The sequence below is a fragment of the Phoenix dactylifera genome, chromosome 9, assembly GCF_051530095.1.
Source record: "Phoenix dactylifera cultivar Ajwa chromosome 9, Ajwa_hap1_PhDact_Kaust_v1.1, whole genome shotgun sequence".
Classification (NCBI taxonomy): domain Eukaryota; kingdom Viridiplantae; phylum Streptophyta; class Magnoliopsida; order Arecales; family Arecaceae; genus Phoenix; species Phoenix dactylifera.
This window is the reverse complement of record NC_143198.1, coordinates 31,244,188-31,260,184: the sequence shown is the minus strand read 5'-3', so window position 1 is coordinate 31,260,184 and position 15,997 is coordinate 31,244,188. Positions and strand designations below refer to the sequence as shown.

General features: G+C 55.3%; 1 protein-coding gene across 1 annotated transcript; it reads left to right on the top strand.

Annotated features, from left to right (window-relative positions):
* The first annotated feature begins 4,066 nt into the window (after positions 1 to 4,066).
* LOC149752935 (uncharacterized) lies at positions 4,067 to 6,938 on the top strand. The gene is made up of 2 exons (XM_089925603.1): positions 4,067 to 5,709; positions 5,792 to 6,938. The coding sequence occupies exons 1-2, from the start codon at positions 5,116 to 5,118 to the stop codon at positions 6,695 to 6,697; spliced, it is 1,500 nt and encodes a 499-aa protein (XP_089781729.1). The 5' UTR covers positions 4,067 to 5,115; the 3' UTR covers positions 6,698 to 6,938.
* Positions 6,939 to 15,997: the final 9,059 nt, after the last annotated feature.

The following is a 15,997-nucleotide window of genomic DNA, read 5'->3' as shown; positions in this document are numbered from 1 at the left end:
CTGCTAGAACTAAGTTTGACTTTAGTCGATGAATGATTATTGAACTCAAGTAATGCGAAGCAGTCCTTGCATGCATACGGAATATGTGTCACATGAGCGGGGATAAAAGAGAATTCATTCTAACAATTTGTCAAATTAATCTACTAAATTACTTTTAGAAAGTATTATAATATTAAATCTTCGATATACTTCATTTAATTTTCTTCACTGGTAAAACTATAACCAGGTTACATAACCACATCCATAACGGACAAAGTGATTTATTAGGCATCTACCTGTATATATGAAATCTACAATTCACATTGCCTTCTCCCGCGTGTGATGATATAGATGATCAGATAACACGGCTTTAAAATGAGAATGCTTAAGGTAAATCAGGCACCAGTGTCCAAATCTTGTGCGACTGCAGGAAGATAGCATCATCCTGTATGTCAGGATTGGCTTCTACCTAGCTAGGGGTTCGGATTGTAACTTTCGCTTGAATGAATGATTGATCTTCTTTTGTGATATCGACCGTTGGAGCGCATTCTATATATATCTCAAAGTATTCCGAGCTTCATTCATCCATCTGTATAGATCTCAAAGTAGCTATTGCACGGTCTAACAGTCAATTCTTCTTTCATGCAATTTTTAAGTTACAACCGGTGTCAAGACTAAAACCACTTTGTATATAAAGAGAATGACCGTAGAGGGGAGACCGGATGGTCAAAAGGCGGCCAGCTGGACTGGCGGCATTCATAATAATTTCTATGCGAGAGATCATATCGACCATTGAATGACTAGATGGGAGGTAGATCTGAGAAGACGCATAGAGATTTTATATAGTTGTGAATTCTTATGCGTAGTTGGATAGCAAGATATGTGACCTGCGGCTGGGGGGAGTTGGGCTGAGATTTGTCCTAAGCCCAGCCCACTTTTGAGTCAACGGGTGGATACCATATGGTGCTGCCATGTTACTTAAGATGATGCAGTTGAGGTAGTGAAGAAGGGCGTGATGAAGGATGCCAAGCCTATGTTTTGAAAATGTTCTCATTTGAAAGTAAGTGTTGCATTGATCACAAGTGAGGGTATAAGTGCTTTATGTAGGGGGTGGAAATCGGGCATCTTAGGTTAGGTTGGAGTTTAGTCCATATCCAACTCGGACCCGGAGACCTCCGCCTCGAACTCACTCCTCCAATCCGACCTAGCCTTCAACCCACTTCTCGACCCGAGCTCAGCCCGGTTTAATTTTCTGAGCTTGGTTTATAATCAAGTTGGTTTAAGTCAGGTCAGGTCGAGTCAAGTTGGTTGATCAATTTAACCCAAGTCATATGTACTTACTTCCATGCCATACGAAAAAGCTAGATCCTAGCATTATTCTCCAAGTAGGTTGCTCATAGGTGTTTTTCTAGTGCCTATGGAGACCACTTGTCTTCATAGCCTTACATAGCCTTAAAATACGTAAACTTCTCAATCGGCATCACTATTAACAAGTGCGCCAATTAGGCTGCATAGGCCAAAACCATGCATACCGACACAAATTGATAATTTTGGCAGATGGTATATCGAACTGCTTATAAAATTTGGATCCAAAATCTGGTGGCCTGATGCTTGAGTGGAGCATGAATCTTCCATGATGGTCTTCTTTTGTGTCGCCAAAAACTCAGGCTGCATCCAGTTTACAGGTTCGACTCGTGTCAAATGTTAAGCAATTCAATGTATGCAGATCTACCGGATCCATTTGCAATCCTAAACACAAAGCAGAATTTTTTAATCATGTAAAACTTTCTTACAACTGATTCTAGTAAGTTGTTCTTTTTACTAAAGAATTGTGATTTAGATCAAGTTTTGGCATGACTCTAAGTTTTATCCATACTGAGATTGAGCGGCCAAAAAAAATAATCATTATTACCTCTATTTTGACCAAATTAAAGAATCTCTTTTGTCAGATAGAACCATGAGAAACATGCATAGGTTGCTATACATGTCTCGTCCGAGAACATATAGTAAATTTTTGCAATTCATTCCTCACCAGCTTAGTTAACAATTAAATTTAAATTATCACGGGGTTTGCATTACATTTCACTAATCCAAATCTAATAAGAAATAAGATTTTTTTCATTCTTCCTAGATTTTTTATTCTTCATTTTAAGCGGATCGAAAATATTTCAGTTTAGATCAGAATACATTATTTTCGAATTAGTTTAACATTAGAAACAAGTCAATCGAATCCCCTTGCACCAACCGCTATTCCGAGGGATTTATGTAATTTATTGGATCTCGAATTTCGATTCCCCCATAGGAGATACTTGAAGTCCATCCAAGGTGTCCATATTATAAATTAAAGCAATCCATCACCCATCAAACCAATAAAATTTTCAAAGTCAGCTCAAAAGAAATCGTTTATTAGAATCTATGACGATTGGAAGCATTTGTCAAGATGTCAAACCGACAAAGCGATGCCATGACCCAAGGAGAGAGGCATTAAAAGATGTGAAGCCACACCACACCTCACAATGCCCCCCCTTTTTCCTCGGACATTTTGGCGCCTATGGTCGGTCAAATGAAATTATTAGATAGACTAAATCCACTACGAATTTAGAATGAAATTATGCTAGATGAATTTATTTTGTCCTGGATATATGGCCATCCCTATCAAAATACCCAAATGCACGAAATTGTGGTCCTTTATGGGCCCCACCTTGTGGTCCACCATGGACCATCGGATTTAGTTGATGAATATTTATAAGAATTTATAAATAAAATTATTTTTATTCAGAAATACTATTTCTTTTGGTGATTAAAATTTTTTTATTAATTCATTTTTTCACAGAATGATCTATTTCAGGCTTTACCGTCCCCTATGGCCTTTATTTTAGCTCCTATATACATCTTTGTAGATGCACAAAGGTAGCTCGTGGAGCCATCCGCACTGCATGCCAGCTACCAATGCACAAGTAAGAGATCCAACAAAATCTACAATGAATCATTTGTATGAGAAAAATAATTTATTCATGTAAACTGTTGCTGGTGGTCCAAACCGTGAACGATTGGCACTGCGGTGTGAACGGGGTTCCGTCTGAGTTGTCTTGGTTGGTGTTGGCTGCGCTCCACCTTCCGCCAAGAAACCTGCAAACAAGCCTTGCACCACCACCAGGGTGGTGATGGCCCTCCGACGGTCAAGTCAGAGGAGATTGGAGGAGGAGGAGAGGTGATAATCGCAAGTAAGAGAGTGCTCTGGGAGATATTGCTCACCTCCCCCCTTTCTCCCCCCAGCCGCATATATACCTGGCTGGGGGGTCTCTCAGGGGGGTTCGTTATCGTGGGGCACGATGGTGTGGCCACTGACATGGCCGTTACAGGGCGTCGTGGAGCAGCACCGGGTACGGCCACGTCAGGGCATAGTGGGGCTCCACTTTGTACGGCTGATGCAGGAGATCGTGAAGCAGCATCAGATACAGCCGTTGCAGGGAGTAGTGGAGCAGGAGGCCGCGGCGTGCCTCTGGGGAATAGCCTGTCGTTATCAAGAGATCTCCGACTCGGGGTCGGAGCGCTGGATCAAGGGGCAGCCGACTCGGGGTCGGGCTGCGGAGCCGAGGATATCCGACTCGGGGTCGGATTGCTGGATCAAAGGGCAGCCGACTCGGGGTCGGGCTGCGGAGCCGAGGATATCCGACTCGGGGTCGGATTGCTGGATCAAAGGGCAGCCGACTCGGGGTCGGGCTGCGGAGCCGAGGATATCCGACTCGGGGTCGGATTGCTGGATCAAAGGGCAGCCATAGTCTTCCTGGGCGCGCGTGCCGGTCACGTGGGGCATGGCGGCTTATTTCCCCCGTAACAGTAGCCCCCCACTTCCGAGCCTGGAACCAGAAGGGGAACAGGTGAAGGGAGTGATGTTTCGGGATTGCCGCCGTTCCTCGGAGAGGCGCGCGCGCTTCGAGCTCCCCGCCCTTTTTATGGCGTATGGCGGTTATTGCTGACCCGGCAGTCTGAGGATTTCGGCGGACATCCTTCCTTAATGGTGTCGATTCGCCTTTGGGGCGCGAGCGACCCTTCGGCAGCCAGGCGTCCTCTGGCGTCTTTCCGCCTATTTAATCGGGGGCCTTTCCCCGTCCGTCTTCTTCTTTACAGATATTTTCAAGTTTCCCCTTTGCGCCGCTGTTGCTGCCGTCGGACTGTTCGCTCGTTTCTCCTTTGGCGCTCTCGGAGCCGCTCTTACCTCTTTTCCGGTGAGTTTTCCCCATTCTTCAGCTTAGGGTTCTCCATACTTTCCCCTCTTATACTAGTGTACTCCAGTCGCTCCGGTCTTTCCCCCCTTCCTGTCCCCGTCCTGACCGTAGGTTTATTGGCCATTAGGAATGGGCGAAGTGAGGGCAGACCAAATTAAGTCGGAGCTGGTCGCCACAGACTTAGACAGACTCGTGGCTCGGTACCACCTTCCCGAGGCCTGCAACGCCACGCTCCCGGGGCCTGAGGAGAGGATGTCCCATCCTCCTCCAGGGAAGATCGCCATCAATGAGGGCATTCTCCAGGCCGGGTTCCGCTTCCCCCCTTCGGATTTGGTCATGCAGGTGCTACGGGGTTTAAGAGTGGCACCGACGCAACTGGTGCCGAACTCGTGGCGGGCCCTGACGGTCTTCCAGGTTCTCTGCCGTATGCACGAGATCCCCGCCACCCTGAATGTTTTTTGGGAGTTCTACAGCCTGAGCGGCCACCCCCAGGACAAAGGGTGGTGGTGCTTCGCAGCGCGGCGAGGATGCGGCCTTGTCAAGGAGGCTCCTACCTCCATTCACAAATGGAAGGAGCGCTTCTTTTTTGTTGATGCAGATCCCTCTTGGGAAATCAGGGCGACCTGGGAGACCCCGATGAAGTCTCCGATCGGCCTATCGAGACTGTCAAGGGAGGAGTCCGATGGCTTGGCCGCCTTGAAGGGGTTGGTTGCCGAGGGCCAGCTCCCCCCGGTGGCCCGCCTTATTTCCGAGGATACTTTGGTGAATGTCGGTCTGAGCTCGGTCCCCACCGACCGTGAGTCCGCCACCGATTCTTTCTTGACTTTTTCCCTTCTTTCGTCCCGTTCTTTCCTTTGGTTTCTTCGTCTCCGACTATCCCGTCCTTTTTGCAGAGATCGACGACGTCATGCGGTCGGTGAAGACAAAGGCTGTTGGTAGGGCGTCCCTGCTGGAAGCAGCCCAGAGGAGGAAACGAGCTCTTCCGAGCGGGGCCCCACCGGCGAAGAAGTCCCGTAAGGAGGTGCCTCCGACGCCGACCGACGAGTCCGGGCCCACCGATCAGGGAGACGTCGTGGGCACGGACCGGCAGCTGACGTTGTATCAGCCCTCCGGTGGTAAGATTGCCGCTACTCCGGAGGTATCATCCGAGCCTGCCCGAGACGGACGGGTCGGACGTGATCGGTCCCCGACCCGGCCTTCGACTCGGTCGGCTCCTGATGACTCGAGGAGGGACGCGCCGAGGCCCCGACCGAGCGGGACCCTATCAATTCCTGGGGTGACCCCCGCCCCGAGCGCGATCGGCCGGACTCTTCCCCAGGCGATGGATAGGGGTAAGGCTGCAGAACCACCGTCCGGCTCTGGGGAGAAATCGGGGTCTGCCTTCACTACCGATGGCGCCCGAAATCTCATCGAAACAGTGCTGCTGGAGAAGGACCGTCGGCGGGTCCGGGAGTTGGAGGTCTCTGACGTTGGGGCTGCCAGCTGTGTCTGTCTTATGTCGGTGAGTGTTCTTCTGGCCGCTTTTCACCATTTATTGGCTCTGTTGTTCTCCGCCTGACTACCTTATTTTTCCTATTTCTTAGCTCGCCCAGTACATGATCCGTCTGGAGGAGTGCTACAAGGAACAGGCGGGGCTTCTGGCGAAGGCCGAGGACCGGCTGAAAGCAGTGGAAAAGGGAGGCCAGGCTGTGGCAGGCAGGACAACCGGGGACTTCGAGGCGAGGCTCCGGGAGGCCGAAGAGCGGGCACTCGGCTTTGCTGCCCTCGAGAGGCAACTGTTGGAGGCTCAGGAGCTTGCCTCGGGTCTCGAGGGCGAGGTCAAGAAGGCGGATGAGCGGGCCGAGAAGCAGTCCCGGAAGGCTGCCGACTACCGGGAGAGGTGGGAGAAGGCCCAGCGGTCAGCCGACAACGCCCGCGACCGAATTCGGTCTCTTGAAGCTAAGCTGGGCGAATTGGAGTCGGCCTTGGAGAAGTCCCGTGCGAGCGATCAGGAGCTTCATTCGCGCCTGACGGAGGCTGAGGCTGCTCGCATTGCTGCCGAAGCGAAGCACAAGGAGGCTCGGGCTGAGCTGCTGAGGGTCTCCACCGAGGCGGAAGGCCGGATTGTGGCGAAGGTCTTGGAGGCGAAAGCCCAGATTATGGAGCGGGCAGAGGCGGCACTGGCCGAGAGGAGTGCGGAAATCGGGCGTCAGGCGGTAGAGGCTTATCGCCAGTCCGCCGAGTTCGCTCATGATATGTCGGAGGCAGTACAGACCTATCGTCAGTCCGACGAGTTTGTCCGTGACGCGTCGGACGCGGGGGCCGAAGCCTTTATCTTAGGCTTCGAGGAGGGCCTGGCAAGGGTGTCGGCTAAGTACCCCGAAGTTGACCTGAGCGAGATTTCCCTTCTCGACTCCTCTCCGGCGCCATTGCCTGCTGGTTCTCCTGCTGCTTCCCTACCTCCTGCGGACGAGCCCGACGTTCCCGACCCGGGAGTTCCTCCAAGCTGACCTCTTGTACCTTTCGTTGTCTTCTCTTTTTTTTGTATACCGGGGTTTTGCCAAATTGTATGGGCCTCGGCCTTGAAACAATGAAAATTAATGCAAGTTGAATGTTTCTTCATCTCGCCTTCGTCCTTCTTTTTCTTTTAACTCTCGGTAGCGTCTTGCTGACTCCTGGCTCCCAAAATTCTTCCGGCGCTAGGCCAGGCATCCGAGGGTTAGGCCTCAGGAAACTCTTCCGGCGCTAAGCCAGGCATCCGAGGGTTGGGCCTCGGAAAATTCTTCCGGCGCTAAGCCAGGCATCCGAGGGTTAGGCCTCGGGAAACTCTTCCGGCGCTAAGCCAGGCATCCGAGGGTTAGGCCTCAGGAAACTCTTCCGGCGCTAAGCCAGGCATCCGAGGGTTAGGCCTCAGGAAATCCTTCCGGCGCCAAGCCAGGCATCCGAGGGTTAGGCCTCAGGAAATTCTTCCGGCGCTAAGCCAGGCATCCGAGGGTTAGGCCTCAGGAAACTCTTCCGGCGCTAAGCCAGGCATCCGAGGGTTAGGCCTCAGGAAATTCTTCCGGCGCTAAGCCAGGCATCCGAGGGTTAGGCCTCAGGAAATCCTTCCGGCGCCAAGCCAGGCAACCGAGGGTTAGGCCTCAGGAAATTCCACTCGTTGGTCGACCAAGGCTGACGCATGCCGAGGCAACTGGTCGGGGCTTCAGGCTAGTCTGCTCCCGGGATGGTCATCGGGTTAGCCTGGCATCCGAGGGCCGAGCCTCGGGACCTTCCACTCGTTGGTCGGCCAAGGCTGGCGCAAGCCGAGGCGACCGGTCGGGGCTTCCGGCTAGTCTGCTTCCGGGATGATCATCGGGCTAGCCAGGCATCCGAGGGCCGTCAAGCCTCAGGAAATTCCGCTCGTTGGTCGGCCAAGGCTGGCGCAAGCCGAGGCGACCGGTCGGGGCTTCAGGCTAGTCTGCTCCCGGGATGATCGTCGGGTTAGCCTGGCATCCGAGGGTTGTCAAGCCTCAGGAAATTCCGCTCGTTGGTCGGCCAAGGCTGGCGCAAGCCGAGGCGACCGGTCGGGGCTTCAGGCTAGTCTGCTCCCGGGATGATCGTCGGGTTAGCCTGGCATCCGAGGGTTGTCAATCCTCAGGAAATTCCGCTCGTTGGTCGGCCAAGGCTGGCGCAAGCCGAGGCGACCGGTCGGGGCTTCAGGCTAGTCTGCTCCCGGGATGATCATCGGGTTAGCCTGGCATCCGAGGGCCGAGCCTCGGGGCATTCCACTCGTTGGTCGGCCAAGGCTGGCGCAAGCCGAGGCGACCGGTCGGGGCTTCCGGCTAGTCTGCTCCCGGGATGATCATCGGGCTAGCCAGGCATCCGAGGGCCGAGCCTCGGGGCATTCCACTCGTTGGTCGGCCAAGGCTGGCGCAAGCCGAGGCGACCGGTCGGGGCTTCCGGCTAGTCTGCTCCCGGGATGATCATCGGGCTAGCCAGGCATCCGAGGGCCGTGCCTCGGGAAATTCCGCTCGCTGGTCGTGCGCTTGTCGCTCGCTGCCCGACGGGGTTTCTCCGTGGCCAGCCGCGATCATGTTTCTCCTTTTCTCTAAGCGTTGCCTGGGGGAACACGAGAAGGGCATTAAACGCTAATTAATGCGTTACCTGGGAAATCGGATCACCAGCTGCTGCTTGCGAGGAGTGTTAGTTGAGCGGCCGCGATACGCGGGTTCTTCGAGGAGGATACGGCCTGGGCGCGAGCGGAGATATGTGGACCTAGGGGTACATGACACCCGGATTGTCCTGCACAAAGAATGCGGTTTAAGGAGAATGACGCTTAGGAAATCGCGGGGAGATACGCCTCGGGAGTCGGAACGGCTCCGGTTTCAATGCGCCTGCATTTATTGGAGCCACCCGCATCGGAACGACCAGGGGGCCGCAGTTTCGGCTATAAATACAGGTGCAGGTACGATGGAGTTTGCCAAGCCGGAGCTGTTCAGGTTGCCATGGATCGCGGACCTCCTCCTTGGCATATGACTGAGAGACTCCTGTTGAAGGAAAGGGGAGACGCTCCCCTTGCGACTTCAGCCAACTAGCCGTTTCATCTGGGATCAACAAGGAGGGTCTTCCCGGCGGAGCTCCGCTCTAGGCGTTTCATCCGGGATCAGATCTCCCCTCCTTGAAGTTCAGCCTCCCGATTGAGCTCTGCACCAGACGCTCAGTCCGGGACCGCGCCTCCATATGCTCTTCCCCCTCGTATTCCTTCTCTTTCCTACCACTGGGGAGGATGGGAATATCCTTTGGAGGCGGCGTTCCCCTGGGGGCAGCGGGAGCTTCTTCTGCGGCGGCTCCTCGTCTTTTTGGTGAGGTGCTGGATGGCGCCTCCGGTTAGAAGCACCCACTTCCGGTGGGATTGCAGCTGCTTTGGGTTGAGGGTTTGGGATCCTCGGTCCTCAGCTCCACGGATTCTCCACCTCTTCTTTGCTTTCTTTACTCCCTAATTCCCCTCTGGGAATTCCTTGTAATCACACGAATACACCATTGTAACCAGAAATTATTGAAATGAAAAGTGTTGCACCTTTTCAAATTGTCTTTCTGGCGTTGTTGTTCTATTGGTAATACATCCGCAGGTTAGCGGAATTCCAGCCCCTTGGAATTTCTCGGCCGTCTAGGGCTTCCAACTGGTAGGAGCCAGGTCGGTTTACCCAACGAACTTTATACGGGCCTTCCCAATTCGGCGCTAGCTTCCCACCTTCCGTAGGTTGAGATGCCTTAGCTCGCCTCAGCACCAGATCTCCAATTCTGAAAAGCTTCGGTCGGACTTTGGAGTTGTAATATCGGGCCACCCTCCGCTGATACATTGCCATCCGAACCTGCGCCATTTCCCTTGCTTCTTCCAAGAGATCCAGGTTCCCTCGGAGTTGCTCCGAGTTGGCCTCGGGTCGGTGTGCGGCTACCCGAGGTGAGGGAAGTCCGAGCTCTACGGGGACAACGGCTTCCGTGCCATAGGTTAGGCTGAAAGGCGTCTCCCCGGTAGGAGTCCGATGCGTGGTCCGATACGCCCAAAGGACATTCTCGAGTTCCTCGACCCAAGCTTGCCCCGTCCGTCCGATCCGCGCTTTGATACCTTGGAGGATTGTCCGATTTGTGACCTCGGCCTCGCCGTTGGTTTGGGGATGCGACACGGACGTGAACCGATGTTCGATCCCGAACTCCTCGCAGAAGTCTCGGAAATGCTTGTTATCAAACTGTCGACCGTTATCCGAGATGAGGACCCGAGGTACCCCAAATCGGACGATGATGTTCTTCTTTACGAACTTCCGGACTTGCGCCTCCGTGATGGTGGCCAGTGGCTCTGCCTCCACCCACTTGGTGAAGTAGTCGATGGCGACAATCAAAAATTTCCGCTGGGCCGAAGCGATGGGGAATGGCCCGAGGATATCCATTCCCCACTGTGCAAAGGGCCAGGGGGCGGTGATTGGCGCCAAGGGAACAGAGGGGACTCTCTGGATGTTGGCGTGGCGCTGGCAGGCGTCGCATTTCCGTACGTGATCCTTTGAGTCTTCCAATAAGGTCGGCCAATAATAGCCTTGCCTCATGATCTTATGTGCCAGGGACCTAGCCCCCAGGTGCGATCCGCAGATACCTTCGTGGACTTCGCTGAGGGCGTAAGCCGCTTCCGAAGGGCGGAGGCACCTTAAGAGGGGGGCGGTGAACGAGGTCCGATACAGCCTCCCTTCGTAGAGTACGTAGTGGGCGGACTTCATAACAAGTCGCCGAGCTTGATCTTCATCTTCGGGGAGGATCCCTTCGGCGAGGTAAGCTACAAGCGGGTCCATCCAAGATGGTTCCGGATCAATTGCCATTACCGCTTCAGCCTCGCCGATGCTCGGGGCATCTAGGGTCTTCAGGTATATCGCCCTTGACAAGTTGTGTGCCTCAGCGCCCACCAAGCGGGACAACCTGTCGGCCCTAGCATTTTCGCTCCTTGGGACCTGCTGAATGTCAATACTGCCGAGGTCGGGAATGAGTGCTTGCACCTTCCGGACGTAGCTCTGCATGGTCGGGCTCCGTGCCTCGAACTCCCCTCGAACCTGCCCGACCACCAGCTGGGAGTCGGTGAAGACCTTCAGACGCCGGATGCCGAGCTCCTTGGCGAGTTTGAGTCCCGTGACTAGGGCCTCGTACTCCGCCTCGTTGTTGGTCACTGGAAATCCGAACCTCAAGGCATACTCGGCTATCACTCCATCGGGATTGGTAAGGACCAGCCCAGCCCCTCCACCTTCAGGGTTCGACGACCCGTCAATGTGGAGCGTCCAGATCGGGAGATCGAGGCTGGGTGTTTCCGGCGGCCTAGGTTCCGTCTCCTGCACAGTGCACTCAGCGAGAAAGTCCGCGAGCACCTGGGCCTTGATGGCGGGCCGGGGCTGGTAGCGGATATCGAACTCACCAAGTTCTACTGCCCACTTCACCAGCCGTCCCGCATTCTCAGGATTGCTGAGGATCTGCCGCAGTGGTTGATCGGTCAAAAGGGTGACAGAATGAGCCTGGAAATAGGGGCGAAGCCTCCTGGTCGCAGTCAGCAGCGCGAAGGCGATCTTTTCAGCCTTCGTGTACCCCGTCTCGGCATCCCGGAGGACTCGGCTGGTGTAGTACACGGGCTTCTGAAGTTTTGCCTCTTCCCGAACCAGTACTGCGCTGACTGCGGTTGGGGAGACCGCCAAGTAAAGGTAGAGCATCTCCCCCTCTTGCGGCTTGGACAGCAGGGGAGGAGACGCCATGTACTCCTTGAGCTAGTCGAACGCCACTTGACATTCAGCCGTCCAGAGGAAGTCTTTCGGGCGCTTCAACACCTTGAAGAACGGTTGGCAGCGTTCGGCCGATTTTGCCACAAATCGTCCGAGCGCGGCGACCCTCCCAGCGAGCTCCTGAACCTCCTTCACTTTGGTCGGAGGGGACATATCTTGGATGGCCTTGATTTTGTCCGGGTTGGCCTCGATCCCCCGCTGGTTGACAATGAAGCCGAGGAACCTCCCGGCCGAAGCACCAAAGGCGCACTTCGCTGGGTTTAGCTTCATACGAAACTTCCGCAAGGTGGCGAAGGTCTCCTCCAGATCCGCAATGTGCTGATCCGCATGGCGGCTCTTTACCAGCATATCGTCCACGTACACCTCCATGTTCCGGCCGATCTGCTCCTTGAAGATTTTATTGACGAGGCGCTGGTAAGTAGCGCCAGCGTTCTTCAGACCGAAGGGCATTACCTTGTAACAGTACAGCCCCCTGTCTGTTATGAAGGCCGTTTTCTCCTCGTCCTGTGGAGCCATCATTATTTGGTTGTAGCCGGAGAAGGCGTCCATGAAAGACAGCAGCTGATATCCGGAAGTCGCGTCGACCAGTTGGTCTATTCGCGGGAGCGGAAAGCTATCCTTGGGGCACGCCTTGTTCAGGTCGGTGTAGTCGACGCACATCCTCCACTTCCCGCTCGCCTTCCGGACAAGTACGACGTTTGCCAGCCACTCGGGGTAGCTCACTTCCCTTATGAAACCTGCCTCCAAGAGTTTGTCTACCTCCTGGTCGACCACCCGGATCCGATCCGGGGCACAGTGTCTCTTCTTTTGCTTTACTGGTCGATGGGTCGGGTCGACGTTGAGGGCGTGAGAAATGACCTCCGGGTCGATCCCAGGTACATCGGCCGCCGACCAGGCAAACACATCAGCATTGGCTCGGAGGAATTCCACTAACCGGAGCCGAGCTTCCAAGTCGAGGTTGGCACCGACCCGGACCGTGCGGTCCGGGCGGCCTTCTTCGAGGGGAACTTCGATTACGCCCTCGGCCGGCTCCCCGTGCCGCAAGGCCACTTCGTCTCTGGCGTCAAGGGACTCGACGCTTAGGGCCTCCATGGGCTTCTTCCCTTTGAGAGTTGCTAGAAAACACTGCCGTGCGGTTGGTTGGTCACCTCGGACCTCTCCAATCCCGGCCGCCGTGGGGAACCGCATGAGCAAATGGTAGGTAGAAACCACCGCGCGAAGGGCGTTCAGTCCGGGTCGTCCGAGGATAGCGTTGTAGGCCGAGGGGACACGGACGACCAAGAACCCGAGTCGCACCGTGGCTTCTGCGGGTGCAACGCCCGCAGTCACAGGCAGCTCAATGACACCTTCGGCCGAGATAGCGTCTCCAGTGAATCCTATGAGGGGGGTGGATGTTTTGTGCAACAATTGTCGGGACAAGCTCATCTTTTGGAAGGCCTCGTAATACAAAATATCAGCTGAGCTTCCACTATCCACAAGAACACGCCTTACATCATAGTTCGCCATAGTGAGAGAGATCACCATGGCGTCATCGTGGGGAGTCTGAACCCCCTTTACATCTTCATCGCAAAAAGTGATTACATTTCCGACCCGCTGCCTCTTCGCGACGGCCATTCCTGATGCTTCCGCCGAGCCCCCTGCGTTCCTCACGGGCCGAGAGCAGCCCCCAGTGATGGTGTGGATCACTCCCGCAACGGGTCGATTCTGCTCCCGAGGCTCCTGAGGGGCCGGGTCGACCGGACGCGGGCCTGCCGGGGGACGTCGGTCGTTTACATATCGACCGAGACGCCCTCGGCGAATGAGAGCCTCGATCTCGTCCCGAAGCTGGAAGCAGTCTTCGGTATCGTGGCCGTGGTCTCGGTGGTACTCACAGTACGCCCGAGAAGGCCTCCTCCCAGGGATCTTCTTCATCTGCCTCGGGACCGGGAGGTCCTCCCGCCCCTTGACCTCCATGAGGATCTGGGCCCGGGGGGCCAGGAGTGGGGTGTACCGGTTGAAGCGTCGGTGCGGAGAACGAGGGCGTGTGGCGCCGTGGTTCCTTGCTGGTGACGGGCTTCTGCGCCGGCGTTGAGGCGTCGGGCTCCTCCTCTGGGGTGCCTCTTTTCGCCTTTTCTTCCCGGGCTTTAGAGGGGCCTCGGCGACCTCCTTGTTCCGGTGGGATGCTGCCTCCTCGGCGTCTGCATACTGGTTTGCCCGAGATAACAGCTCCGGGAAGCTCCGCGGCAGGCGTTTGTCCAGGGAGAAGGTGAGTCTGCCCTTCCGGAAGCCACGCTTCAGGGCTGAGAGAGCCACTTCCTGGCTCAGGTTCCGGACCTCCAGTGTAGCCTTGTTGAAGCGGGTGAGATAATCCCGCAGGCTTTCTCCCTCGTTTTGCCGGACATCAAAGAGGGAGTCGGAGACCAGTCGCCGCCTGCTACTGACGGCGAAATGGCTGATGAAGAAGCGGGTGAACTGGTCGAAGGACTGGATGGAGTTAGCCTCCAGGCCGGCGAACCATGCCCTTGCCGGGCCACGGAGGGTCGCCGGGAAGGCCTTGCAGAGGAGCGGATCCGATGCTCCATGGAGGAGCATAAGAGTCCTGAAACTCTCCACGTGGTCCCGCGGGTCCGCCGCCCCGTCGTAGGGTTCGATCGCCGGCATTTTGAACCCCGGCGGGTTCGGGGTCCGCAGGATCCTCGAGGCAAGCGCCGGCTGGGAGGAGATCTCCAAGTCAGCGAAGGGATCTTTGGAGTGGCCCTTCAGGACCTGGAGTTGTCTGTGGAGATCGTCCACCCGCCGGTCCAGGGAGCGCGACCGGTGGGTGGGGGACAAGGAGCGGCGCGAGGGGGACCGACTGGAGTGCGGGCCCCTCGAGGACTGGGGTGTCTGAGAACGCGCCCGGGTCCGCCTCTCGTACCCCGCACAGCTCCGATGAGAAGGTCCTGGCAGAATGGACCGCACTCGAGAATCCTCCTCGCGCCGGCGCTCCTCTCCGTGGGAGAGGAAGGAGCGCGGGTTGTGAGGAAGAGGCGAGTGCTCGGGGGGCAGCGGCTCCTGAGCCCGTTGCGGCACCCGAGAGATCACACCCTGCAGATTCTGCACTGCCTCCGCGAGGGTGCGAACCTGCTGGGCTAGCTGGTCGAACTTAGCAGCTTCGACCGTCTGAATGGGAGAAGGGGCGGTGGAGTGCTGCTGAGAGTGCGTTGGGGACGCAGCAGCCTCTCGGCCGGAGGCGCGAGAGGCTCCGCGACCGGAAGCATTGGAAGCTCCACGACCACCTCGCCGTGCCATTACGATCGTTCTAAGATTCGGGCCCTCCTTCTAGCGCCAACTGTTGCTGGTGGTCCAAACCGTGAACGATTGGCACTGCGGTGTGAACGGGGTTCCGTCTGAGTTGTCTTGGTTGGTGTTGGCTGCGCTCCACCTTCCGCCAAGAAACCTGCAAACAAGCCTTGCACCACCACCAGGGTGGTGATGGCCCTCCGACGGTCAAGTCAGAGGAGATTGGAGGAGGAGGAGAGGTGATAATCGCAAGTAAGAGAGTGCTCTGGGAGATATTGCTCACCTCCCCCCTTTCTCCCCCCAGCCGCATATATACCTGGCTGGGGGGTCTCTCAGGGGGGTTCGTTATCGTGGGGCACGATGGTGTGGCCACTGACATGGCCGTTACAGGGCGTCGTGGAGCAGCACCGGGTACGGCCACGTCAGGGCATAGTGGGGCTCCGCTTTGTACGGCTGATGCAGGAGATCGTGGAGCAGCATCAGATACAGCCGTTGCAGGGAGTAGTGGAGCAGGAGGCCGCGGCGTGCCTCTGGGGAATAGCCTGTCGTTATCAAGAGATCTCCGACTCGGGGTCGGAGCGCTGGATCAAGGGCAGCCGACTCGGGGTCGGGCTGCGGAGCCGAGGATATCCGACTCGGAGTCGGATTGCTGGATCAAAGGGCAGCCGACTCGGGGTCGGGCTGCGGAGCCGAGGATATCCGACTCGGGGTCGGATTGCTGGATCAAAGGGCAGCTGACTCGGGGTCGGGCTGCGGAGCCGAGGATATCCGACTCGGGGTCGGATTGCTGGATCAAAGGGCAGCCATAGTCTTCCTGGGCGCGCGTGCCGGTCACGTGGGGCATGGCGGCTTATTTCCCCCGTAACATAAACATAAAAATAAAAAATATTTTTTTCCTTTTTGCTTAAACCTTTGAAGCCTACATTATATTCTATTATTCAAATAAATAGTAATATGTTAAATAACAATTGCTATCGTTATTGTGAAAAAGAGTGGTGCTATCGAGAGCTTGTTTCATCCTCAAAGTTGTTTGTATCATTTGGCACAAGAAAATTGGTATAAATGGTGAGAATTGTCACCAAATATGAGAGTAGCGAGTATTAAATTGCCTAGCTAGTATTAATGGGTCCAACAAAATAGCAGTTAATCTATTATCTCAATCATTCTACCTATTTTAGTGATGTAAGTGTAGATACATATACTCTTAGGAGAAATTATATCCTACACTGTATGCATCATGATCGTGCACCACACTATTTATAT